Genomic DNA, 26,440 nt, shown 5'->3' on the forward strand with positions numbered 1-26,440 from the left:
CCCTTCCTTTTCCCATGAACATATCTGCTGATAAAACAACTCCTGGATATTGACAGCACCAAGAATGTCATCCAGTTAAAGACTAAGACCTATGAATTCAAGGCTCTGCATGCAGATAGCTGCTTGTTAAACAGAAGCAGGATTCATCTTCTTGGTGTGGGGAACTGAAGCCCACTGAGGTACCCATGTATCTGTTAGCTGAGCTGCAGTAGGTTCAGTCCAGGACTTGCAAAGCCTCAGGCCCTCCTGAAGTAGCAGTAGAAAGCAAACATGACCTTGAGCTCACAGCCCCTAAGGCAGCACTGAATTCAGTTGTCCATCTCCTGTGCTTTTTGCTGTTCAGAATACTGCAGATCACCCAGCACAGCCTCCAGCTGACAATATGCAGTCCCTCTGGAGACTGTCCAGCCCCATGTATGTGGCCTGGATATCTCACAGCATCCTGAATAACACTAGACACTTGCATTTATGCAGCCAAATTCTGTACTGTTGGGTTGTGACGTTTTTTCATAAACTTGGCTTTGAGTTGATTCTCAGGAAAACCACAAGATAGGTCAGAAAACAGTAAATTAGAGGCTGTCTTCCTTTGTAGGTGCTCCCCATGCTTGGAGACATTCAAGGACAATCACGAACCCCTTAGTCAGAGCACTGTGATGAACGGCACAGAGTCTAGTTGTAGGCCTGTAACTAGTGGTGTTTCCCAGGAGTCAGTCCTGAGCCCAAGCTTGTTCAACAATTGTCAGCAATCTGGATGAATGGATGAGCAAGTGTGATGATGATACAAAGCTGGGAAGAGTGAATGACACACTGGAAGGCTGTGCTGCCACTCAACAAGACCCGGACAGGCTGCAGAGTTGGGCAGAGAGGAACCTGATGATGTTCAACATGAGCAAGTGAATAGTCTTGCACCTATGGAGGAATAACTGTGTGCACCAGTACAGGATAGGGGATGATCTGCTGGAAAGGAGCTCTTCAAAGAAAGACCTGGGTGTCCTGGTGGAGAAAGGGCTAGCCACAAGCTGGCAGTGTGCCCTTGTGGCCAAGAAGGCCAGTGGCATCCTGGAGTGCATTAAAAAGAGTGCAACTCTTGCACTAGGTAGAGGAAGGTGATCCTTTCCCTTTACTCTGCCTTGGTGAGGCCACATCTGGAGTGCTGTGTTCAGTTGTGGGCTCCACAGTTCAAGAAAGACAGGGAGCTATTAGAGAGAGTCTAGCACAGGGTGACAAAGATTATTAGGGGCCTGGAGCAAAAAAAATCTCCCATATGAGAAAAGGCTGAGAGACCTGTAGCATTTCACTCTGGAGAAGGTTCTGAGGGTATCTCATCACTATTTGCAGAATCACAGAATCACAGAATGGTCAGGGTTGGAAGGGACCTCAAGAATCATGAAGTTTCAATCCCCCTACCACATGCAGGGCCACCAACCTCCACATTTAATACTAGACCAGGCTGCCCAGGACCCCATCCAATCTGGCCTTCCACATCTCCAGGGATGGGGCATCCAAAACCTCTATTGACAGCCTGTTCCAACCCCTCACCACTCTGTAAAGAATTTCCCCCTGACATCCAACCTAAATCTTCGCTCCCTCAACTTAAAACCATTTCCCCTTGTCCTGCTGTTATCTACCCTTTCAAAGAGTTGACTCTCCTCCTGTTTGTAGGCTCCCTTTAGGTACTGAAAGGCTGCAATGAGGTCACCCTGCAGCCTTCTTCTCTCCAGGCTGAACAAGCCCAGCTCCCTCCACCTGTCTTCATAGGGGAGGTGCTCCAGCTGCCTGATCTCCTCTGGACCCTCTCCAACAGCTCCCTGTTTTTCTTGTACTGGGGGCTCCTGACCTGGATACATTACTCCAGATGAGGCTTCACAAGAGCAGAGTAGGGGGGAATAATTACCTCCCTGTCCCTGCTGGCCACCCCTCTTCTGATGGAGACTGTTTACAATTATCTGAAGTGCAGGAATCAAGTCAATGGAGGCAGAGTCTTTTTGGTGGCGTGCAGCAATATAACATGGGGACAAGGGGCAGAAACTGGAACAGAGGTGGTTTCATACAAACATAAGAACTTTACTGTGAGGGTGATGGAGCACTGGAACAGGCTGCCCAGAGAGGCTGTGGAGTCTCTTCTGAAGACCTGTCCAGATGCCTTTCTAGCGGGGTGTTGGACTTGATCTCTAGAGGTCCCTTCTAACCCCTACAGTGCTGTGATTCAGTGGCTGGACAGGCTGGACAGGGCCCTAAGTACCCTGGATCTAGCTGTAGGTATCCATGTGCACTGCAGGGCAGTTGGACGATTTGATCCTTAAAGGTCCCTTCCAACTCAAACGATTCTATAATTCTTTGCTCTGAGGGAGAACGCAGATATAGCAAACACAGCGCTCCACGGCACCCAGCGCAACCACACAGCGCCTTCCACCGCCACCGGCCGCCGCCCGCTGCGCATGCGCCACCACCCGCTCTGTCCCACTCCACCGCCGCGGAGGCCGCCATCGCTCCCGGACAGGAAGCGGAAGTTGCGGCGGCTGCGCGCGGCGGTGGCGGCGCACGCGGGGTTGGCGGCCGTTTCCTGCGGGGCCCACCCGGCACCCGGCCTGGCCCGGCGACTACGGGTGAGGCGGGGAGGGGGCGGGGAGCCGCGCCTCCGCCGGCGTCTGGTCGGGGACGCCGTCGTGGTTCGTAGTGGTGAGGCTGCCGAGGGCCGGTGGCGGGGCTGCGGGCCTTTATATAAAGGGGTGTTTTTGTGTCGTTGCAGGCAGCTCGCGAGGAGCCTTCCTGCTGGCGAACGGGGCAGCCTTCGCAGCGCTCCCCGCTGGGGTGCGTTTGTTGTTCGGGGCGGGCTGACGTCGCTCCCGTTCCTTCCTCCCTCCCTGCAGCAGGGGTAGCCGAGCCGCTTTTCGAGCCGTCGCCGCGAGCCGGCTTCGTGTGTGCCCCGAGATTGCCGTCGGCTCCTTTTCTTCTGAGGCCTTGCTGAGTTTTAATTATTTGTAGGTTCTGGTGGTTGTAAAGTAATTTAAGATGTTTGTACCGCTCGGTTTTAGCTCGGTAATTGACTCTTGTGTTAGGAGACGTTGGTTGGGAATGGTTAAATGTCCAAAGAATTGGATTGTTTACGGATAAGGGCTGTTTTATTTGACTACTGTGGGCCTGCAACTTTAAACTTGCATCTTTATTTTATTTATTTTTTCTCATCCTGTGCTTTTTCTGTGTTATGGCTGCTGCAACGATAGTTCATGATACATCAGAAGCTGTAGAGCTCTGTGCTCCCTGTGGGTTATACCTTAAACCCATTACAAAAATGACCATCAGTGTGGCACTTCCTCAGCTGAAACAACCCGGAAAGTCCATTTCGAACTGGGAAGTGATGGAAAGACTGAAAGGGATGGTGCAAACCCATCAGTTTTCCACTCTGCGGATTTCCAAAAGCACGATGGATTTCATCCGGTTCGAAGGAGAGGTTGAAAACAAAAGTTTAGTCAAGTCTTTCCTTGCGTGCCTCGATGGCAAAACGATCAAGCTGAGTGGCTTCTCTGACATTTTGAAAGTCCGTGCCGCAGAATACAAGATTGACTTTCCTACCAGGCATGACTGGGATTCGTTTTTCCGTGATGCAAAAGACATGAATGAAACTTTGCCAGGGGAAAGGCCGGATACCATTCATCTAGAAGGCTTACCTTGTAAGTGGTTTGCAGCAAAGGACTCCGGCTCAGAAAAGCCAAGTGAAGAAGTCCTTACAAAAGTTTTCCAGAAATTTGGAGAAATACGTAATGTGGACATACCCATGTTGGACCCTTACAGAGAAGAAATGACTGGCAGAAATTTTCACACGTTCAGCTTTGGAGGCCATTTAAATTTTGAAGCTTATGTTCAGTATCGGGAGTATGCAGGTTTCATTAAAGCCATGAATGCCCTGCGAGGGATGAAGCTGATGTTTAAAGGCGATGATGGCAAGGCTGTGGCTTGCAATATAAAGGTGAGAAGCTGTTGTCACAGATAAATGTTAATTCCATAGTGCCTAAAGCCTACAATTGTTTACCAGCTGGCATTACTGTATGGTGAGAACAGCTGGCGTTACTATACGGTTTGGGGAACCAGTCCTAATGCAGTTCTAAAAGGAAAGTGATAGAATAAACATGCCGTTAGTCTGTAAACAAAGCAGGATGAGGCTTTGCTCTCGCTCTTTTTTTTTCCCTAAACAAAGCATTTACTGATACGAAAACAGCCAAGCAACTACCAAATATTGGGAACATTACTTGTTAGATGGATTTTATAAAGTAATATATATTTGCAAATCTTGTGTTTTAATTTAAAAAATAATTTGTAGCAAATTCAGACTTGCCAAGGCTGACTTTAAAGTACATTTTCTTCTGTGTACACTAACAATTAGAAATTCTGGGAAGAGTGACAGCCTTTATATTTAATACCTGTGTTGATAAGGAGCTCTATCTGTCAAGTGTCAGAATTGTGAAGTAATGCTGTGTGGTTTCTATGGCCTGTGGAATACTGAGTTAATTGTGATTAGCGTACTTCATGAACAGAAAGGCCATTCAAACATTGAAACAACATGTTAGCCAATTTCTCTGTGAATCCAGTGTATTGAATTCATAATATTTACATGCTGAGTTCTTCAGATCTCTTTCTCCGTGACCTCGTTGTCTTAGAAGTTATTGATGGGAGATTATCTGTCCGTCTCTTCACGTTATATCTGTGCAAGTATGGCCTAAGGAGAGGTTGTGATATGTTAGGAGACTTGTCTGTGTATTTGTATATTGGCTGAATTGCTTGCTTATTTCAGTATATTTGATTTTCATTCATCCAATGAGCAAGCAGATTTCAGGAAAAAGCTTGAGTATTCATTTATGTAATTTGGGAGCATGCAAATATTAATTTATTAAGTTCTAATTTAGGCAGTTATTATCTTGTTGTCAAAGTTGGTCAGCTGAAACATATACAGTGTTGTACCTATACCCTCCTATTCTCAAGGGGATGTGAAATTCGAACTGTCACTTGCGTGCAGTGGATTGAGGTTCCCAAATTTGGTTTCTCTGTGCAAGAGTATGCATGCCTTCCTGGCAGCTGTCCTGGAATTGATAGCAGAGAGAGAAGACTGTGTCTGTGCTGTCAAGACAGATCACTTTCATGCGAGGTCAGAAGACTGTCCAGCTCTGTTTCTACAGGACTTTTATTGAAACACTGTTTTTATGTTGTTTGACCAAATTACACTGCACGGTATGTATTCCTTCTTCTGTGCTCCATGGTTCATGTCTTCCACAATACAGCGGCCTGTGTTACAGATCCCTGCTTGCACGTGGGTGGTATTGCAGAGTTATAAAATCACTTGGCGGTTTGGGTTGGAAGCGACGTTGAAGATCATCTATTTCCAAATGCTCTGCTGTGGACAGAGGTGCTGCCCACTAGACCAGGTTGTGGTATTTCACACAGGATTTGAGGACACCACGAGTGCGATGTGTGTTCTTGGGTGCAGCTGGACATGGCCAAGCTGTGTCCATGCATTCTAGAAGATGAGCATTTCCCCAGATCTCGCTGTTCAGTTGTATGCAGCATCATCATGTTGTGTTTCCTGTGTTAAATCTATAGCTATAAGCAACAGCCTAATATATCTCAATTTGTGAATTTTACGCTAGGGTAGGTGAGCAGGCACTTGCTTAAACCAGATGCTAAATGTTTTAGGACTGTTTATTTTCCCCAGAAGAACTTCAGGATTGCAGGGTTGCACACAAAGGGAAGCCTCTGTTAAGGCCCATTTCTGCCTAGAGCTGTGGCATACATGAGTTGAAATTTCAATTTGCTATTCTGGAAAACATTGGACAGCCTGGGCCTGAACCTCATGCAGTTTACAGCTGGCTGTCAAAACACAGAAAAGTGTAAATTGGTACCTCATTGTTCTAGCATGTAGGAAGTAACCTTCAGAGGCATTTCCCAGTCATCATCTTATGGTTCTTTAGTGCTTGTTTGTTTTGAAAAACACTTTGTTTCTGACTGTATTTACACTGTCTTTTGTTCTGTTTTTTTTGTTTGTTTGTTTGTTTGCTCTGTTTACTTACATCCCTTTTAACTTATATTCTATAAAGGTTTCTTTTGACTCAACAAAACACCTCAGTGATGCATCAATTAAGAAGCGTCAGCTTGAAAGGCAGAAGCTTCAAGAGCTTGAAAAGCAGAGAGAAGAACAAAAACGCCGGGAGAAGGAAGCTGAGGAAAAACAAAGAGAGGAAGAAAGGTAGTTACTGCTTACGGCTCTCAGTTATATCCTGAACAGTAAAGTATGGCTAAACTGCAGTTACTCATTCCTGTTTGCATCAATAGAAAACAACTGAGTACTTGCAAAGTTTACTTACTCCTGCAGGTGAAGCAAAGCACTTAAAAATGAGTGAGAATATTGTAGTCCTTTCAAGGTAGTAAGGTTCAGGGATCGTGGGACTTGGAGATGAAGAAGAATAGTTTGAACTTTTTTTTTTTTCTGTAAGTATTTAATTCTAGGGTCTTGAAACACATTTCTTCTACTTGTAAGTAACAAATATTGTGAAGTTTGTTTGCTCATAGCATTGGTATTTTCTATTTCTAGAAAAGAATGAGATGAAAGCATATTGAACAGTGGTATTTTAAGAAAATGGATGTAAATCCAGATGTCACCATGACAATTATTCAGAATATAACTGTTAATGCAGATTTTTTATGCCCATTTGTTTTGATGGGTATAATTTCTCACTGCTTAATTTTGATTATTTAACAGTTTCTAGAAGTGTGATGTAAACCATCTTATTGAAGCAGAACTATTAATTTACTCAGTAAGTTATTTAGGTTGTCACATATACTTTTGTTTGGTTCAACATAACAAACCTGCAAAATAGTCAGTTTCTTTAAAATAATCCATTGTAAGTCTGATCTCAGAAACCTTTAGCATAAGCTACTGTTTTTCCTTGGTGCCTGCAATAAAAAGTACCAACCCACACACTTGTTAATTGGTTTGGAAATTTTCATCTCACTGTGATGATTGATGCCTAGCTGCCCAGTAATATATCATTATTGTCCCTATAGAATTGGTTTTGTTTTGTTTTTTTTTTTTAATCTCTTATAACCATGTTTTATGTTTGAATATCAGCATATTTTTAAATATTGACAAGCTGGTGATTGTTTTTATCAGCACACGTAAGGGCTAAAAAAATGCACTGTTTTTTATTTCAGTTATTCAGTAATCAACAAACGTATATTAAGAAAAAAAATAATTCAGAGTACGAAATATATTTTTATATGTAGCCAGAGTCTAAAGTTGCATCTGCCCTAGACAAGGTAAAAATGTAATCTCGTTTTAGGAAGCAGAGAGAACTTGAAGAATATGAGAGAGAGAGAAAAAGAGAAGAAAAACTGCGCAAGAGAGAACAGAAGCAGAAAGATCGTGAAGTTCGACGAAACAAAAAGCAGCTTGAGAAACTTCAAGCTGAAGAACAAAAGAAACTTCAAGAGAAGATAAAGTTAGAAGAAAGGAAGCTCCTGTTGGCACAGAGAAATCTTCAGTCCATTAGGCTAATTGCAGAACTGCTAAGCAGGGCAAAGGTAACTATTATTTATTGCAAAAGCTAATGAGAAACCCGGCAGAACAACTGATGTAGGTGGGAGTGGGGGGCTGCTGCTCCTCATGGGGTTGTACTAAACCTGTTGTTCAGATCAAAAATTCAAAACATTGCAATGAGCCCTTGGTAAAATGTGCACATAAAGGTGAATGGAAAAGTGAACTTGAATCTGTAGTCCTTGCAAGACTAATTGGCAGTCCTCTCAAGGCTAGGAAAAGAATGTAAACATGATAACGTTAATTAAACAGACGCTAAGATATAAGACTCCTCATTTCTGATTTGGGTTTTGGTACTCTTTCCACTGTAGCCTTCAGCAGTTCCACTATTTCGGGTTTCAGAGAAAGGGGTTTCGTTATTTAATGTTTGAAAAACATGTAGAATGATTCATACTCAGGAGCAAGTACTGTCAATTAAAGTTTTGAATGTTAGAGTCTGTCTCTAACGGTGATGGTTTTATTTTTTCACTAGTATTTGATTAAGATTTGGGTAAAGTTTTGTTAAGGTATTATGTAATACACTTGAAATTTTTTTTGCAGGAATGAAAAGCAGTGTGGCAAAGCACACTTTGTTCTTTGATGCTGGTCTATCTCAGTAGTGTTTTTGAATTAGAGCTCATACAGGGCTAAATGGTCAATTGTATGCTAGGAGAAAAGAGGAGTAGTTCTTGTGGGGTTTGTGGCCAAGTAGACTCATAAAATAGGAGGTTTTTTTTCTGTCTATAATATTGAGGACTGCACCAAGCCATTTGGGGTGGAATTAAAAAAAAAAAAAAGTTTGAATCTCTCTTTAGTGTCATGTGTCAGTAAAGTGATTGACAATGTGAGAATCAGTTTCTATGTGACTGCTTTTTTTTTTTTTTTTTTTTAATAGATCTATTGTAAAGTAGTTTATGAATTATAGGTCACAAAACTGTAGGAGAAATTAAGTTTTAAATTTGTCTGAAACCTTCAAGTGTTGAGCTTGAGAATTATACAACTTGAAATATTTGATATGTTGCTCTTGCTTGGGTGTTACATTTCTCATACTAAGGGTGCATAAAGATGAAACTCTTCTTTGCACTGTGAAAGTGCTGAAACTGAATCCACAAAATTCTTGTCAATGTTATACTGATATTTCACCTTACAACAACTGCATGTTATTACAGCATTCTTTATTTGTTTATTTATTTATTTTTCTCTCCTGTAGCAGAGGAAGCAATCCTTTTATTTTAGGACCTTCAACGTCTGTTCATAAGACATTTTATTTTCTTACCAGTTTGCTGCTTATGTGTTATGGTACGACTTGGAAGCATGAACAGATCTATAAGTATTTTCTTTACTGTTACTTTCCCTTTCATTGTCTTTCAGACAGTAAAGCTTTTGGAACAAGAACAAAATGAAGAAAAGATCCGTCTTCAGCAACTAGAGGAGAAACGAAAGCTTCAGGAGGCTGAGCTCAGACGTGTGGAAGAAGAAAAAGAAAGAGCACTGGGGTTGCAAAGAAAAGAAAAAGAACTGAGGGAGAAACTACTGAACAATCTTCTTAGCAAGAAAATGGATGCAGTTCATCAAAGCAAAGAAGAAACGGAAGCATCTCAGTCTGGCACTGTGAAAATTGCTGGTGATGTTCCACACACCGTGTCATCCAGCTGCATCACTTCTACCTCAGGACAGGCTGTTACAGACAAACTGGCATCAGACTCTCAAAGAGAACTACCATCCCCTGAGAATGTAAATGCTCAATGCAAGTATTTGAATGGCAATATTCATGACAGAGTTGATGTCAAAGAAGGTCAGAAACTTCATACCACGGACTCGGAGAGGTGTTCAGAGAAAAGAAGTTCAACACTGTCATGTGTTCCTGCCAATAACCAGAAGCAGAATACCTGCAAGAAGGACTCGCGCTGTGAGCAAAGCAAACAAAGCACAGAGCCAAGGAGAAGAAAGAGCCGTTCATGTAGCAGCATAAACACTGATGAGAGTAAGGGTAAGCGAGAGAGAACCAGGCACAGAAGAGATGCGAGTTACCAGGATGAAAGAAGGAGGAGGGAAAGGAGGTATTATAGACACTCTAGCAGAAGTTACAGTCCTCAACGAAGTCATAGTCCTCGTCGAAGAAGTGTAAGCCCCAGACGTTCACATTATAGAAGAACTCACAGTAGTGAACGTAAACGAGACAGAAGAGAAAAAAGCCGTAGTCGCAGAAGCTCAAGCAGGAAACGAAGGTACCGGAGGAGATCACTGAGTAAGCAAAGGAGTACTTGGAGTGGGTAATGGAGGCCCCGACTGTTTGAAAAGGCTGTGGTTGGACACAAGGGCCAGAAAGTCGTAAATGAGACCTCACTGGTGTGACTGCTATAAGAAAACACTTCTGATTCAACCAATGCATAACTTGCATCTAGTCCCTAAAATAGATGCCTGATTTTTCGAAGTTCTGTTGTGCTTTGTTGTCTCTTTCTAGGTTTCTACCACAATGTAGTTGTACTGCTCGTATTTGAATTCCTACTGTGCTAAAAGCCAACCTGCTTTCTCGATTTTTTTTTTTTTTTTTTTTTTTTTTTTTTTTTTTTTTTTTTTTTTTTCAGTTTTCTAAATTGTAATTTCAGCTGATTTACTTTTTCCTCTCTTATGTATGTGCCAGTTACAGGAACTCCAGTTGTGACAAGCTTTGACCTACAGATTTATCTAAAATGCTTTCTGGTGTACTTAATGAAATCATGTTTAACAAAATAGAATTTTTCCTGATTGAGACAGATAACAAGACTTTCTTATGATTCTTAAAACTGACTATTAAGATATGCAGGAAATCTTTTAAACTGCTGTGATTCCTTCGTACATCTGTATAGTGCCAGGCTTTGTTGCCCAAGCTATTCTGGTATGTGATGCCCTTTGTGTAGTAATACTTTCCATGTAAGAAAGGCACACTGGTGTAGGAAGTAAAAAGCAGTGGTAAAAAGGTGGAAAAGTTGTTTTGTTGCCTTGTTGACATACTTGGCTTTTAATTACTTCGGGTGATGTTAGAGCCACTTGAAGCGTTTTTTCAGGTACGTACAGAGCTAGCCATTGTCTTTTGAAAAAGGGGCCTTCTTGCTAAATTATTTTTACTTGTGGTGTTGGAAAGTAAGGCTGCAGTGTCTCTTGTTAAATGCATTTAAGACTACATTTGCTTCTAAAATGGAGCTCAGGAATATGAAAAGCTATAACGTTACAGTGAAAGAGTTTATTTTGCCTTTTTATGGTAAAATTAAAGAGAAACCTGTTTCCAGTGAACTGAAGTCGCTGTTTTCATGTGTCAGTATGTTAATATCTGCAGAATTGTTGTATGAGAATCATTTTGTTTAAAACAAACAAACATTTGAATAATGAGGCTTAGCTGCTTGTCTTGCCAGTCCTGTCATTTACAGCTGCATCCACTGTTAATTCAGCAGGATGTGTGCTCCTGGGGTGCAGTTTTCCCTACCCTGATGTGGGGAGTGCCTCTTTGTTTCTCTCCTTGAATCCACAGACTGATTTATCTAGTCATCTCAATACCACCAGTCTCCTGAATTCTGAGCAGATGCTTTTGTTGATGAGTTAATTTTCTACAGTCTTTGCTGAAGTATTAGAAATCTATCTAGTTGAAGATAAACTTATATTTTGTAACAGTTTGGCTGAAACCCACTATAATGTTGATTGCAAGTTTTGATGGAATGCCTGTTTGTAAACCTCTGTGACTCTCTTTAGCCTGCTATCAAATAACTGATGTGCTATCCATGGTAACGTCATATTTGAGGGAAGGGGAAAAAAAAACAACTGTGATTCCATCTGCAGTTCTGTAAGGAGTTGACCTAAGGCTGTCAATACCAATGTTTTTGAGCTCAGGGTTAGGATTCTTACTAGTTTAGTATTTCCACAATGTATCCTGTGGATTTCCACTGGGATTTATGTCAGGATCTTGGCAATTAATATATGTAATTACATATATGTAATATATGTAATGCTAGTATGTAGTGCTACTTTCAGGAGGTCTTCAGGCTGTTAATGCACTGTGTTATTGCCAGATATGAAAGCGCTTAAGGCAGTGGCAGTCATCAAAAAGTGTTCATATTAGGAAAATCCAAGAGATATTATTTCTCGATACAAAAGAAAGCAGTGCTGGATAGGTGGTTTGGCTTTTCGCTCTAAAGAAGGCACCAAGAGTAGGCTTGATATCCCAGCCTGAAGTGATTAAATTCAGGTTAAGTTCCCCTGATGTCCAATGCAGTGTCTGAGGTCAGAGCAATTAGGGGCTGACAGAGGCAAGGGGAAGGATGTTCATCTGTCAGGCTTTGATTGTTTAGCCTGACACACCATATTGAGCACTGTCTTCATACAACATACAAAAAGTACAGTAACATAAAGTATTCAGTTGATTAAAAGCCTAAAAGTGCTTTGAAGCTACTTGCAAATGCTTACTTTAAATGTCAGGAGAGAATATGAAGGTAGTGGTCTTTCAGCCAGCTCGACCCAATCACAGCCTCTTAAAACTGCTGCTTAAAGTTGCCCAATAAATATGCTCACTGCAGAATTTCATCTAGTATTAACACTTTGAGGTATTGTTTCAGATGCATGTTTTGCTTCAAAGCTCTCCAAAGTCTTTCCGGTGCTGAATCCACTGAAATGAATATTGCATCCTGTTTCCTTGTAACCTGGGTCTGGCTGGGCTAACGTTAACTTCATTCATAGCAGTGAGCAGGTTGATGGTGCTTGGTTGTTGTTATTCAGTTACATAGTGAGATGCACAGTGACATGGACTCCAAAACAAAAAAAAATAATAATGCCATCCTATGGTACCTGGGACTGCAAGATAATTTTTTGTCAGCTGAATGACTGGCATGGTACAGTGGTACTTCTTTATAGACCAACTTCTTTGTCTACTCCATCTGTTCTATCTGTTGGTAACCCAGGACTTGGCATGTTCTAGTCTATTTCACTCTATATGGCCTTGATAATGATGCCTATAGCTGAATGCTTTTGTACTGCAAGTAACCAACAGCACCCACAAGGCAGTCAGTTTAAAACCTGTTCAGATATTTTTCTATTCTGTGATAAGTGTGGATGTACCGTGGAACTGTAGTGGGCGCCACCATGTTTGTGCTATTGGTTCCCAAATTCAGCATTGATGATGTCTTTGAACTGCAAAGAAACTTGTTGAGACTGTAATCTTTTGATACGAACGCAGCTATAATTATGTTCTGCTCTGCCCAATACCATCTATTAAAATTTTTTTCTTATTGTTGAGGTATGTGCTTGTAATACTTCAAAAACCTCGGTGGTGCGATAACATGGAGAACATTATTTTTGATAGTAATCACTTGTTCTGTATTGATTATATGTCATTGTATCTCTACCAAGTGCATTTTAGAGGTCTTTGTGTTTCAAATGAAAGAATCTGGAATACCAGCAGGCTTTATAATGGCTTCTAGAAGATTACATATTACAGTCACTGATATTTTACTCTCTTCTGGAAGAACATTGTGATGCTGATTGTCTGCTTGTATTTGCAGGACTGACTTTGAGGAGCTGAAAAAATTAGTTGGTCTTTACCTTCTTTAACATTCATTAAGAGTTAACAGCTAATAATTATCAAAGACATCCCAAAATGCTTTTGAAGTACTGAATTTATATTGATATGGTGAATATTGGACAGATACTGACTAACACGTAAGGCTACTCTGTTAACTTTACTCTCAGGCATTTAGCTGCTAGAAATCCAACTGTGAGAATTTCTGCAAAGGTATCTATTTGCATGTTTTAACTCCTGAAATTGGGCTATGAGAATTATGTACCAATGGTTATCTGACTCTTACTCCTTGCTTTCACTTGCCGTGAGATATGCATTACTTTTGCTTCATTGCATCAAAGTTATACATGTATTATCCCATTTGTTAGTGTTCCTATTTATTTCCCTTGCAAAGTGACTGGAAATAGAGATTGATATCAGTGTTTTTATCTGAAATATGGCTGGAAGAGTAGCTTATTCAACAGAAACTACTTCCTATACACAGGAATGTTCCAAGCCCTTCAGTCTCTTGTGAGGCTTTTCGTCTGCTTACTGGTTGCCGTGGTAATTTTGATAATGGGCAAGTCTTACTGCCAGAAGTAATCGGGATGAGTAAGAAGTGGTTACTAAAACCATGACTATATCCGTATTTCTTCTAACTGAGTCTGCCTTTGTAGAGTAAGCTATTCAGTGACATAAAATAAAGGGATATGGATGATTAGGTTGTGCTAATAAAACGCTTCAAATGTCATGTGAAAATAGCGTCTTGAAAACTGTTAAGAGTAAATGGTAATTTTAACACTGGCTTCCAACATAGCAAATATGGGATTGTGTAGTTGATGACTGATCAGTGCAGTCTGGACATCACAGGTGTCAGCTTTAAGGCAGTTTTGAACACACTGTGTAAGAGACTTGCAGCTGCTCATGTTTAAGAGCAGGGGTATTAGTTAAGCAGGGGTATTAGTTAAGGCAACAGTTAAACTGAGTAGTTTGGTATGTGCCTTAATTTATAAATGGGTAAGGAGAAACAACCTCTGTTATCTTGTATTGTTATACAGGTTAAATCTTTTTTAAATTATGATTAAAAGAAAATATATGCATTGCCTATGTCTGATATGCTGCCTTTGAGGTTTGGTTATAATCTGGATGCAACAGTCATTTCACAGAATCACAGAATTGTAGGGGTTGGAAGGGACCTCCAGAGATCATCGAGTCCAACCCCCCGTACTTAATTTCATTAAGTTTATATTGACGTGGTCCTTCTCCAGCCTGACAAGCATGTTAATTGCACAGTCTCTCTTGCAGCATCACAATAAATTTACAGAGCTGTCTCTAGAGTGTGTTTAAGGCTGCAAACGGGTTGCAATTCTTCCTTCAGTATGGGGTATGTGGAAGCTATCCCATTGCTGTCTTATGTTCTTATGTGTAAGTGTCACTTTACTGGTATCAAAAGGAAGTGTACCAGTATTTTTCTGTTGTACCTAATCGGAAGACTGAAGGCCTGTAATGCATGGCCTTTTTTTTTGTTTGTTTGTTTTGTTTTGTTTTGTTTTCCTAATCATAATACAGAAAGCACACTGTACCAATTTTCCTCTTTCACGCTGTATGGCCCCAACAGCATCTTCTGCTACCTAACAATAAATCTGTAGATTGGTTTTGCCATAGGTACAGGTACAACTTCTGAAAGTATAAAGCTGTTTGGAATGTTCTTCAGTTGATAACTAATCTAGTCACATGTGCACTGGTGGCAGCTGTAAAGTGAGTTCCACCTGGTCTGGGTGGGATGCTCAGGAGTGCCATCCTTGAAACGATTATTTGTAGGACAAAGAAAAGGGTTGATGGTGTGGGGGTTCTCTGGGCAGTCTTCAGCCCAGAAGTCTCAACCTGTCCAGCAGCAAGTGCCCAAGCAAGTATTTATCATCTTGCAGGGATAGATCTTCCCTGCAATTCTGTGCATGACTATGGGAATATGCCTGAGTAATCTCCTAGGAAGTACTAGTAGGAGTGTCTGCTACTGTCTACCTTAACCAGGAAAGGGAAGGACTGTCAGTGTCTTTCCCTTTTGCTGTCTGCCCTGAATGTTGATCACAAAGAGCATAAGGCTGTAACAAGCATTTGAGATGTGTCAGCAGGTGATAAGAGGGGTGCTTACCTATGTCAAGCCATGGGGAGACTTGTCACTGAAGCTCAGTTTGGAAGTAACAGATTGCTTATGGCTTCAAATATGTTCTCAATCAGAGTTCCTGCTGAGAAAGGGGAAAGAGACTGAGCTGGGTATACAGGATTTCCTGCCCGCTACAAATGTCTGCCAGTACTGTATGTGATGTAAACAGGAAAAACTAAAACTAGCTGTTTTCAAAACTGGTAGCCAAACATGAGAAGAACAAGAAGTGAAAAAGAAGAAAGTTTCATTGAAGCTGAATGTTCTGACAAAGAAAAAGTATGATACTGTCTTGGCTTGTTAGCGTCCTTTGCTAACAAGCACCATCTATTATCTTAATGAACTTCCAGGCCAACAGACTCCTGACAATAAGCTCAGTATGTTCAGAGGCTGAATGTTAGTGAGAGCAGTTGTTTCCATGGTAGTGTTACAGAAGCTTGATGGTGTTGTCGTGTCCCCGAGACTTATTGCTCATAAAGAAAGTTGTATGCATGAAAATACTGTCAGCTGTTATTTCTCACCAGCAGGCACATTAATTTCACTTGAAATATGCTTTATTCATTAAGAATTTCTTTTAAGCATTATACAAAAATGGTGTTTTGTTTTTGTCATGTTTGTCTGTAGTGCAAAGATGAATTTATTACCAGAGCAGAAACCTGAAGATAAAGTATCAGCTTTAGCCTGAGTGTGATCTAAGTACTATGACAAAAACCTTGATGGGGTTTTCAGAGGCAGAAATCCACTGCAAGTTCATCTCCATGAATGCATTTTTAGCTTACAAGGGGCTTAGGCTTTAAGCCCCAGTAAAGTTTACTTGGATACAGCAACACAGTACATGTGGCTCTAGATCAATCTGATGTGAGTTATCCGTAACCCTCCTCCCCTATATCTCTCTGCTGGTAGTAATCCCATTAGATGATTGCATCTGGTGTCCTTGACAGATGCATTTAGTCAATTGAAAAAGAACTCCAGGTGGTTTAATCGACTGTGTGGCTGTTTTATAACCAGAGCCTCTTGTACCTACAACTTTGCCTCAAGTGGAGTGGATCTATGGCTCATTGCTAGGCTCTATCAGCCATGCACATAACCATTTTGTTATTTAGTTAGAACTACGAGAATTGAGATGTTTTAAGCGTTTTCTTTTCCTGTAGAACTGTCTTTAGAATGGGTCTGAGGAATAGGGGAGAACGGTTTTAGATTTGGTGAAGTGAATGAAATTTGCAGAATCACAATTCCAATATGCATTACCTAAATGATAGCTGTGATTAGTCAATATCTTTTGGGGTGTGGGGATAGCTGGGGAAGATGCTCTTTTTTTTTTTTTTTTTAAGTGTAGCTGTGTTATTGGAATCTGTTGTCTAGTTTTCCTTCAAAGAAGCCACCTCTTGTTGTATACATCAGCTCACATTTTACAGTCGCGGGCAAGGATGTATGGTTTGATCTGCAGCATTCACAATACAAAACCAGCAGAATCTAATCTGTACAGACACATCAGGCAAGGCCATAACACTGTAATTGCAGGCTGTGTTGTCCAGGATGGTGAACTCTGTTTGTACAGTTTGGGTGAGCTGTAGCTTTTTTATGTCTGGCAGAAACGCGTTGGTAATGCAGTACACCTTGTGTTGATAGAATATAGGAAACATAGATGGTTTTTGCATTGTGTACAGAAGGGAAAAAGGCTGATAACTACTTCAAGAGTTAGTTACAGTTAGCTAGTTATATTTCACTGTTTTATTACTGGCTAAAACAAATACAGTATTTTCTGGCTATAATGAAAGGAACATAATAGAAAATATGGATTGTCAAAAGGAAACTTTCAGTTATTAAAGTTTTGCTGCATCCTCAGAGTGGCAAAAAGGAAAGTATAGGAAACTGAATTGGCCTGTTTCTTCTAAAAATGAGGTAGGATCGAAGGAAAAGCACTGAACTGGCCTTCTGCAGTTGCAGATAAATAGAACCCTAATTCCTAGGAAAAGGAGAACATCAAAATTTTATGTTGGGACAGTACTGTAAGTGCACCTTTTTAAAGATGCAGTGAGATAAAGTACACAAAGTGTTGAGCTGCATTGTATTGCTCAGGTTTTGACTGTTAACCTTACTGCTGAAGCACGGAAAAAAACTACAACTGGAAAAGCATTATTTTGTAGCATGTTGCCATGGCCATATCACCCAAGTCAGGTCTGATTTAATCTTATTGATTGAAGGGTCACTAAATGTGTAATATAAAAACTGTGATTCTTTCCTTTCTAGAAAGGGCCTGCTTTTACAAAATGCTGAGGGCATGATGACCAGCATTTACAAGCTGGTGTAATGAACAGTGGGGCTGATGATGATGACATCTATTCCACGTCTGTCATTTGGAGGTCATCTCATGGTCACCTGCAAAATAAAGGAAAACATGAGGAGTAAGTTTAGGGGTGTGTGTTTTTTTTTGTTTTTTTTTTGGTAGACTTTGCTTGCGTGACAACTGTCAGAACAAATTGATCACTGTGACAAAGCAGGACAGCAGACAGGCTCTTGTAGCCTCTCCTTGGTCTTGCTGTTTCTGTGCCTATGGATAGCCTATGGAGTGTGCTTCATGGCAGTCTGTGGACTTGTGCTTGTCACAGCACTTCTCTGGTCCCCTCCTGCATGCTTTGCAGTAGTTATGCCATTCTTTAAATTGTATGGCTAAGCCTTGATGTCATGCTATTCTAATCTGAACAGGTCCCTGTTTCAGTGGTGTCAAGGTAAAGATTGTGTGTGTCTCCTAGCTCATGATGATTGATGGATGAGTGAAACTGGGAAGGTCAGAGATGCTTGGCTTGGCTAGGAGGATGTCTAGACCTTTCTGAACTGAGTGGATGCTCCTCCACTCATAACCCATGAGAATGTCCCAGTTTCACTTCTGAAGAAGCATGCCACCAAGTTGTCTTCTGTCCTCTGGTCCCATTTCATTGGGCTTCCTGTACTAGGAATGTCTCTCAGCATCAAGACATCAGTGTGATGGGATAGAGCTGCTTTTGAAGAAGCCTAGGATAAGACTTGGGTTTGGTTTATGAACTGGTGCATTATACTGAGTTCAGGTTCCTCATATCTGCTCTGTAGTGTGATCTTCAGAGCTCGTTTTTTCCTCAGACATCTTCAACTTTCAGTTGTTTCTGAAATACCGTCATGTTAATTGACCACTGAACCAATGGTATTTGCTTTAATCTGCACCAACACTTCTTAGCCTGGTTCTTGATTATGAAAGATGCAAAGAAATAGTTGAGGCTGCCTTAAAAAAACTGTTGAAGGTAAATAACTTAGCTTATGTGTTTGTTAACCAAAGTGTTTCTCAGAAGCAATGAGATTAAGTGGATCAGCTGATGTGCTGTGCCTAGTGGAAAGAAGCTTATTTAAATTAAGAGGAGCAGAGAACCTGTGCCTCAGTACTAAAGGAAGATGGACTCCACAGAAGACCTTGACTATCCTCAAATCATCTTTCAATACAGCAATGGATTTTTAGTCTCAAAGGTAAGAACCATAAATCAGTCTTGGATAGAAATCTTAAAAGCAAAGTGAAAGAAATACTCAAGGATCTCACCTTAGTTCCTTAATCTAAACCTTTAGAAAGAAAATTGTCTCATAGGAAACTATCCTATCTCCTCATCTAGCTGTGAAGGAAATTTGAGAAGACAAAAGTTTGAGAACTTTGGCTCCTCAGGTTAGAGTTAATGTTTATTGAGATCCCACTGACCTTAGGATGAGCAGATCTTGTCGCTGCTGGAGGCTTTGAAAGCACAGTGCTTTATAGCTGAGAACTTGTTGTCTGCCTCAAATGAGCAAGGCTCCTTACATCATGGGATTTCTCTTTTTTTTTTTTTTTTTTTTGTTTGGAGTTTGAGAGCCAGAAGACTGCCTTGTGTTTCTGCCTTTTCCCTTTTCATACCCAACAAATGGTGAGATTTTTCAGATATGTTCTGAGAGAGTTTCCTTTCTTCTCACATGATTTTTTGATTTATATTTTGCAGAAGGCAATTTTTGGTAACTTCCATTTTTTGTCACTTTTTGACTTTAAAAGGATGGTCTTCTTTAAAGCTATTTTTTCCAGACAGCATCTGATCATGGCACAAGGTTAGAATGAATAGTTGTAATTTCCTTAACACTTGCTGATGTTTGCCTTTGTGTGTGGACATAGGCAGAAAAATCCCGTCTTCCAATGCAGTGGAGGTTTTCTCTCCATTTACAACTCTAGTTATCTTTCCTACTGTCTTCTGCTGCACCTCTAGCCAACATGGTAACAAAAAGAATACACTTCAGAAGTCTGTAAATGCTGCTGAATCCAAAGGCTCCAGAAGTGCAGAACACTTAGTGAAGAGAGGAAAAAATAGATGACGACAGACCTTTCTGCTTGGTGAGAAATAAGATTGCCCAGCACTTTCAAAATTAAAAGCAATATGGTGTTTTTGAGAAACAGTCTCAACTTTGGTTAAGCCATGCTGTTCTTTCTGAGGGTAAGAGTAGCTTCCCTTGGACATTATCAAATCACCGTAGATATCAGTAGTCCAATGAGCTGATGACATTACGCAGGTTTTGTGGGGCTTTCAGGTGGCCAATGAAATATGTTATCTGTTACTTACAAATTTGACTGTTTATAGCTAGAGAAGGATATTTTTCTTGTTATGTGTAGTTGTGTATGTCTGTCTTAAGGCTTCTCTCTAAAGCTTATACACACACCTTCACTCTTTTTGAGAAGACAGTGCATTTTTGTTGGCCTGAATAAGGCTGCCGTCTCGGTTGAGACAAAACTCCCTTCCCTGGAGACTCTGCTGTAGCTATGGACTTTGGTACCTGAAAATTAATCAGTCGTGTGTGGGCATTACTCAAAGAGGGTCTACAGAGTGGGATATCCACCCCTTCCCTATAGCATATGTTAAATAATTAGTTGAAAGGGGAGGGGAAAAAAAAAAGAAAGAAAAAAAGAATGACCCCCTCCTCTGAATAAGACCAAACCAACAAAACATAAAGCCAACAAACTCACAGTCTTACCTTTGCTTAAGTTCTCCAAGCCAAAAAAAAAAAAAAAAAAAAGGCAACCAAACAAGTGAGACTTGTAAATGTGTTCTGAAACAAAGCTAAAATCAAGAACATTTACAACTGAAGAATGGCCCTTAAGCATGAACTTTGTAAGTCTGAAAAAAAACTGTTTGGTTTGGCTAGTAAACATAAAAATAAGGTGGCACTATAAGGAATCTATGGCATTATCAGTGCTTAGAGAATATTCAGCTGGACTTGTGCATATGAAATAATTTTTTTTTCAGGTAAAAAGATATTTTATTATGTGTATATTTTCTCCAACAAAGCAACTTGGAAATGAAGTTAACTTTGGTACTTTCACCTGAGCCCTTCCTCTCACTTCCAGGTTATGTTCACTGCCTGTGAGTTAGGAGTGTTTGATCTTCTGCTGGAGTCAGGACAACCTCTATCTTTAGATGTCATTGCTGCACGCTTGGGTACAAGCATCATGGGGATGGAAAGACTTCTGGATGCCTGTGTGGGATTGAAGCTTTTGGCAGTAGAGCTGAGACGAGAAGGAGGTAAAGAAGGAAGATGAAGGGGAATCACAGAATGGTTGAGATTGACGGGGACCTCTGGGTTCATCTGGTCCAACTCCTTTCCAGCAGGGCCACCCAGAGCAGGGTGGCCAGATCAATGTCCAGGCAGCTATTGGAGATCTCCAAGGAGGAGATTCTACAGCCTCTGGGAGCCTGTGCTTTTTCACCCACACAACACAGAAGTACTGTCTGGTGTTCAGACTTCCCTTATTCTTGTTTGTGCCCACTGCCTCTTGTCCTGGTACTGGGCATCATGAAAGAGAGCCTGGCTCCATCTTCTTTGCACCCTTTAAAGGGTAGAAGGAAGAAATGAAAACTCTTAAAGTTCTCATGATTTTGAAACTGAGGTCAAGTGTGAGGAAAGGTGATACCTAGTCTTAGGCTGGTTACCATAGCTTAAAGAAGAGATCATCTGAAAGAGAAGCAGGAAATGTCAGCATGATTGGAGACATACAGAAACTCTCTCTTGGGGTTTCCTTTATCTTTAAACTTCTTTGTGCAAGAGCTTTAAATGATCTTGTACAAGATAACTATCACTACAGAGCTTGTCTCCAGAGAAGTCTGATGTGTGGTCATGATTTTAAGTTTTAAAACAAAATGTGAAGGCAACTTAAAAGCACATTTGTTTTCTTTGGAAGTTTTACCACTGTGTGAAAGGAGCTTGTTAGGTTTCTGGTCTGAACTGAGAAGTGAGAGGAATTCCATCTTGCGCTGAAGTCTTTGAGTCCATGTAATCAGAAAAGGCTGTGCCCATCAGACAGCTAGTGATGATGAACTTTGAAATGTTTGAGTCCTGGTGTGGTTGTGTTTTCTTGCCCCGTTTCAGGCTTACAGCAGGTGCTCTAGGAGTTCAGGGAAATTATTCTGACAGCAGAAGCATGTAGATAAATAATGAACCTTACGAAATGTTCCTCTTACTGTTCCTGAGATGTTTGACTCTGAAGGAAACACAGGTAGATAGTGTTTACCCATGCTGAATGGGACAGTGCAGGTTTCATCAGCCCTCACCACCCCCAGAATACTGTGCTACGCATTACCTTTGGAAGAACTAAGTGTAGAAGCAACATGTTTCTCTGTTGGGATGTACAGATATGTTCTGATAATGTGTATATATATCATGCTGTACAATGGGCTTGGCAAGATGATATCATATATGTTAGTAAATGTACTTATTTCGCCTCTTAGCCTTCTACAGAAACACAGAAATTTCCAATATCTACCTTACGAAGTCAAGTCCCAAGTCTCAGTATCATATTATGATGTATTACTCCAATACCGTCTACTTGTGCTGGCACTACCTGACTGATGCTGTGAGGTGAGGAGGAGGATGTGGGTGCTGCAGGCTACTTTGCTACATTTGTGTTTCTCTTCTTAGCGTCCCTAGAAGGGGCACAGAAGATGTTGGATAGTTCTGAGAAAATAAAAAAAAAAAAAAAACTACTGCTGTTGCTACTGCATGTTTGTCCATTTCTCCTCCTATCTCCTCCCTAGAGTAGACCTAGAAAGGACCTCTGTGTGTTTTGGTATTTGGGAGACAACTTGTTCATTGCAGTTGCTTTTATTTTTGGAGACATCAAAATAAATGTTGATTAGCAATGACTAAGGATACTTGTATTGCAAAGGCATAATAGAGTAGCTCACTGTAGGGCATGGAGTCTCACTTATTCTAGTCTGCAACAAACGAACAAACTGGCTATGCACGAAGGTGGTGACTGGTGATCATCACACCAGTTTTGCACCTCTGCCTCAAATGTAGTTCCATGGAGAACAAGACATTCTTGTTGAAATATTTCGCCACCTTTTGGGAGTGGCAGGCAGGGATGTCATTACATCCATGGCACAGAGACATATAGTCTGTCTACTAACCTCAGCTCCTGTGTGTGTTTGCAGTAAAGAAGGAATCCATGCTAATATGCTAATGTGTTTTTTTTTTTTTTTTTTATTGCTATTTTAGAGAAGGAAGAAATCAATATGAAAGAGCTTTTGGCATTTCATCTGAAGACCTCTTTGGAGCCATGTACAGGTATTAGTATATTAATATAAATATATTTCTTGTGGTAGGCAAAATTTGTTTTTAATTATGATTGAGTTTTAATATTGTGATGTGAGAATTCAATTCATTAAAAACATCATGCAGAGTTTTCCCTTCTCAGCAATATCCATTACTGGAACACTTGGATATTTTGAATAGGAATGTATGATTTCCTATTATGAAAAAGAAATCTCAGGTCTCCCTGAAGTACAAGAACTAGCAGTAGTGCACTCATTGACTTTGCTATATTTAATTCCCAATTCAAGTGCATCAGTGCCTACCTATTCCTTTTTGCTGGATAAGTCTCAAGCTAGGTTTATGTGCAAAGGGAAGATATTGGTTGCAAATAAAATGAGATATCAATGCTTAAGCTAAATTTCTTAGTAAGAATTCTATGATAAAGAGTCACTAAGAATACTATGAGTTACATTTCTAAGTTACGTTTCTGTATGCTGTGTCTGTTACTAGATCAGAAGAAGAAATGCTGAAATTCTTGGCTGGCCAGAACTCAATCTGGAGTATATGTGGCAGAGATGTACTTACTGCATTTGACCTTTCTCCTTTCACACAGATTTATGACCTGGGAGGTGAGCATCAGCAGATCTTTTTCAAAAAGCCTCTGAATTATTTTTCCAAGCTTGAGGAAGGCAAATTAAAAAAATACAGAAGAGCATCTTCTATTTTATATGATGGGCAAAGCAATGGAAAGAAGGGTATATCTTAATCTTGTCAGCAACAGAGGGATGTTTTCTCATTCTGAATGTGTTTTTTAAAAATATTAGATTGGTGTATTAGGAAGCTCAAGTTTTTGTCTGTGGATTCTCATATGTGCGTATAGTGGCTCATCTCGATTACATGTCAGATTTGCTATTTTGTATTTCCTTGCTTGATATGTTCTTCCAGTGCCAGAGACTCTTTCTTCTACAGTCATTGCTATTATATTGATGTGCCATTATGCCTGCACTCTCTTTCCCCATTGCTGCTGAGCACTGCTGAGATTTATGGAACCTGTTAGGTTACCTTACTGCTCCATCCCTCACTTGGCAGCTCTGTTTTTCACTTCCCACCTTTTGTGACCCACCACTGGCTGAGGTGCTGTGTAAGGGCTGTAAGAGCTGGAGCTGACCCTGCAGGCTGGAATGGCCACTCCCGTCCTTCCTCTTCCTTTTCTATGGCGCTTGAGGACAAACATACGCCATCAGGTGCCATAGAGCTGGATGCACCACTGCTGATGTTGCTTTACAGTAGGTGTGCAGAACAAGGTGGTTTTGTTTCAGCACTGATCTACTTTTCTCTCCACAAAGGTGGTGGAGGAGCTCTGGCCCAAGAATGTGTTTTCTTGTATCCAAATTGCACAGTCACAGTTTATGACCTGCCCAAAGTTGTACAAGTGGCCAAAGAGCGATTGGTTCCCCCAGAGGAGCGACGGATTGCCTTCCATGAAGGTAGGTGCAGACATCTCTGTGGGAAGGTGCTAGCAGTGGTGGGGCGATGTAGGCCTGCAGGGTTGTGGTGGGCATGGGTTGCCTATGGCTGGTTGCTCACTGGGGAGACTGGTGACCAAAAGTGCTCTTGTTCAACACTGCCTTGAATTAGTCACTTATCCAGACAACGTGAAAGTATTGACAGCCAAAGTTGGTGTGCAGAGCAGCTTAAATATCTTTAAGCACTCCCAAAAGCAAATCTGTCAGGGTTGTATCGTCACAGCTTTTTAACAACTGCCATGCTGTGTTGCAAGCTCACTTACATTCCCTCATCTCCTGTATAGGCCTTCTAGCAGATGCATGGAACACCTCCCCTGCTCTGAGCAAGGGTTTTCCCTCCCTGGTTGTGATTGCTAGACTGCTGTCATATTTCAGGCTTTGAATGTGGATGAGCTAACCCATGTTACTCTTATCCGGTCCTCAAATAGCCTTTGTACCATCTGTGATGAAAATGTGTTTAGGGACATCTTGTGTTTAATGTCTTCAGAAATCTTTATTGAAAGGACTTAGTATTGCTTAAAGTTATGAGAAAAGAAAGAAGCTTTTGAAGAAGGGAAGAAATATGTTAAAGCAAAGATGAAGAAACAGGGGAAAGGCTGTATATGTATAGTGATGTGAAGAACTAGGAGTGCTGATGAGAAAGTAAGCTGTGAATAGAAAGATATGAATGCAGTAAATGCAGTACACCAGATGCTGAGTAAAAGGCATGACTGTGTAACTAGTGTTAGGAGGTGCAAACATGTGTTTTCTCCTGATGGATTTATGGTGTAGCTCCATTTTAGTGGGTTAGTCTGTTGAGGTCTGATGTGGGTCATGGGTCAAACCCAGAGTCCTTAGATCTTAAGAGAACAAAAGATACTTGCTGAACCTCCTCTTTGTTTCAGGAGTTTTGTGTGGAACACGTATTTTGCTTTACAGGAGATTTTTTTAAAGATTCAATCCCTGAAGCTGACCTCTACATTTTATCAAAGATACTGCATGATTGGAATGATGAAAAATGTGGGCAGCTGCTGGCAGAAGTTTATAAGGCCTGCAGACCTGGTAGGTATGAGCTTTGGGGAAAAGAAAGGGAGACTCCCACCCATTAGTTATATGGATCACACAGCTTCAGCAACGGGGTAGCCAAAAAGTGTGATGCTCCAATGACTTTGCTCCCTTCTTGTCCTCTGTGATGAAAAAACAAGACTTAACTGAGAGGCTGCTGCTTCTGGAAAGAACAGAATAGGATCTGGTCTAACAACTCAATTGAAAAACATCCCATCTTCGCAGGGTTTTCATAACACTCTTTGTTCAACCAGGTGGTGGAGTGCTACTGGTTGAATCACTCCTGAGAGGAGACAGAAGCGGACCTGTGGAAACCCAGCTGTATTCATTGAACATGTTGGTGCAGACAGAAGGAAAGGAACGAACAGCAGCTGAGTACAGCGAGCTCCTTGGGGCAGCTGGCTTCAGGGACGTCCGAGTCAGGAGAACTGGAAAAATCTATGATGCTGTTCTGGGGAGGAAATGATAGTGTCTTTCATTCTGTATTACTAAGTACACGTGGACAAATGTGATATTCTTTTCGTAGAAGGCTATTATAGATGTAGTTTTTATTGAAGGAAGTCAACTTCTCTGTTAGCTGATTATCAGGAGAATCATTAATAATACACTTTCAGTGTGGATAGGTTGTGAATTCAGCAGCCTGACTAGGGCTTGCCTTTGAATCTGAATAGCAAGAGAGAATTTGACATCTGTTCCACAGTAAATTACCCATGAAAGAAATGTGCAGTGTTGCTGCTAACCACTTTACATATATTTCTTCTTTTTTATTTTTATTTTAACAGAGTACCTGACAAAAGCGAAGCTGAATTTTCATTTGTGGATTCCAACATAATAAAACTGACCACTGTACTGAGCTGTGTTATATGCTTTTTTTATTCCTTGGAACCAAAGTAGTATAAGATTACTATATTATATCCTTGTGGTTTATCTTGTCTGAGTTTCCAGAGAAAATCTCTTTGAGGTTTGGTGATTTTTAGCATGTAAAATGATTTATTTTTAAATTTCTTCTGGATTTGTGTTGAAGTTGAGAGAGAAAATTTTGTAGTCTAACTTGATGA

The 26,440-nt window shown here is 40.8% G+C and overlaps 2 protein-coding genes across 6 annotated transcripts; both read left to right on the plus strand.

Annotated features, from left to right (window-relative positions):
- The first annotated feature begins 2,548 nt into the window (after positions 1-2,548).
- On the plus strand, positions 2,549-26,197 carry ASMT (acetylserotonin O-methyltransferase). 5 transcript variants are annotated; one of them, XM_042866974.1, is made up of 11 exons: positions 2,549-2,606; positions 2,750-2,811; positions 17,497-17,651; positions 18,557-18,741; positions 20,630-20,804; positions 22,008-22,137; positions 22,777-22,845; positions 23,323-23,441; positions 24,159-24,299; positions 25,257-25,379; positions 25,637-26,197. In XM_042866974.1, exons 4-11 carry the CDS (start codon positions 18,670-18,672, stop codon positions 25,846-25,848), a joined length of 1,041 nt encoding a protein of 346 aa, XP_042722908.1. In that variant the 5' UTR covers positions 2,549-2,606; positions 2,750-2,811; positions 17,497-17,651; positions 18,557-18,669; the 3' UTR covers positions 25,849-26,197. The 5 variants fall into 5 exon arrangements, with proteins under 5 accessions (XP_042722908.1, XP_042722907.1, XP_042722906.1 ...); XM_042866973.1 differs by lacking the exons at positions 2,549-2,606; positions 2,750-2,811 and adding an exon at positions 2,632-2,669; XM_042866972.1 differs by lacking the exon at positions 2,549-2,606 and having other exon boundaries at positions 2,690-2,811.
- Positions 2,822-13,834, plus strand: AKAP17A (A-kinase anchoring protein 17A). The gene is made up of 4 exons (XM_042866971.1): positions 2,822-3,967; positions 6,087-6,235; positions 7,329-7,569; positions 8,933-13,834. Exons 1-4 carry the CDS (start codon positions 3,206-3,208, stop codon positions 9,836-9,838), a joined length of 2,058 nt encoding a protein of 685 aa, XP_042722905.1. The 5' UTR covers positions 2,822-3,205; the 3' UTR covers positions 9,839-13,834.
- Positions 26,198-26,440: the final 243 nt, after the last annotated feature.

The sequence above is a fragment of the Lagopus leucura genome, unplaced genomic scaffold (assembly GCF_019238085.1).
Source record: "Lagopus leucura isolate 7727_CA_CO unplaced genomic scaffold, USGS_WTPT01 Super-Scaffold_100001, whole genome shotgun sequence".
Taxonomy (NCBI): Eukaryota; Metazoa; Chordata; class Aves; order Galliformes; family Phasianidae; genus Lagopus; species Lagopus leucura.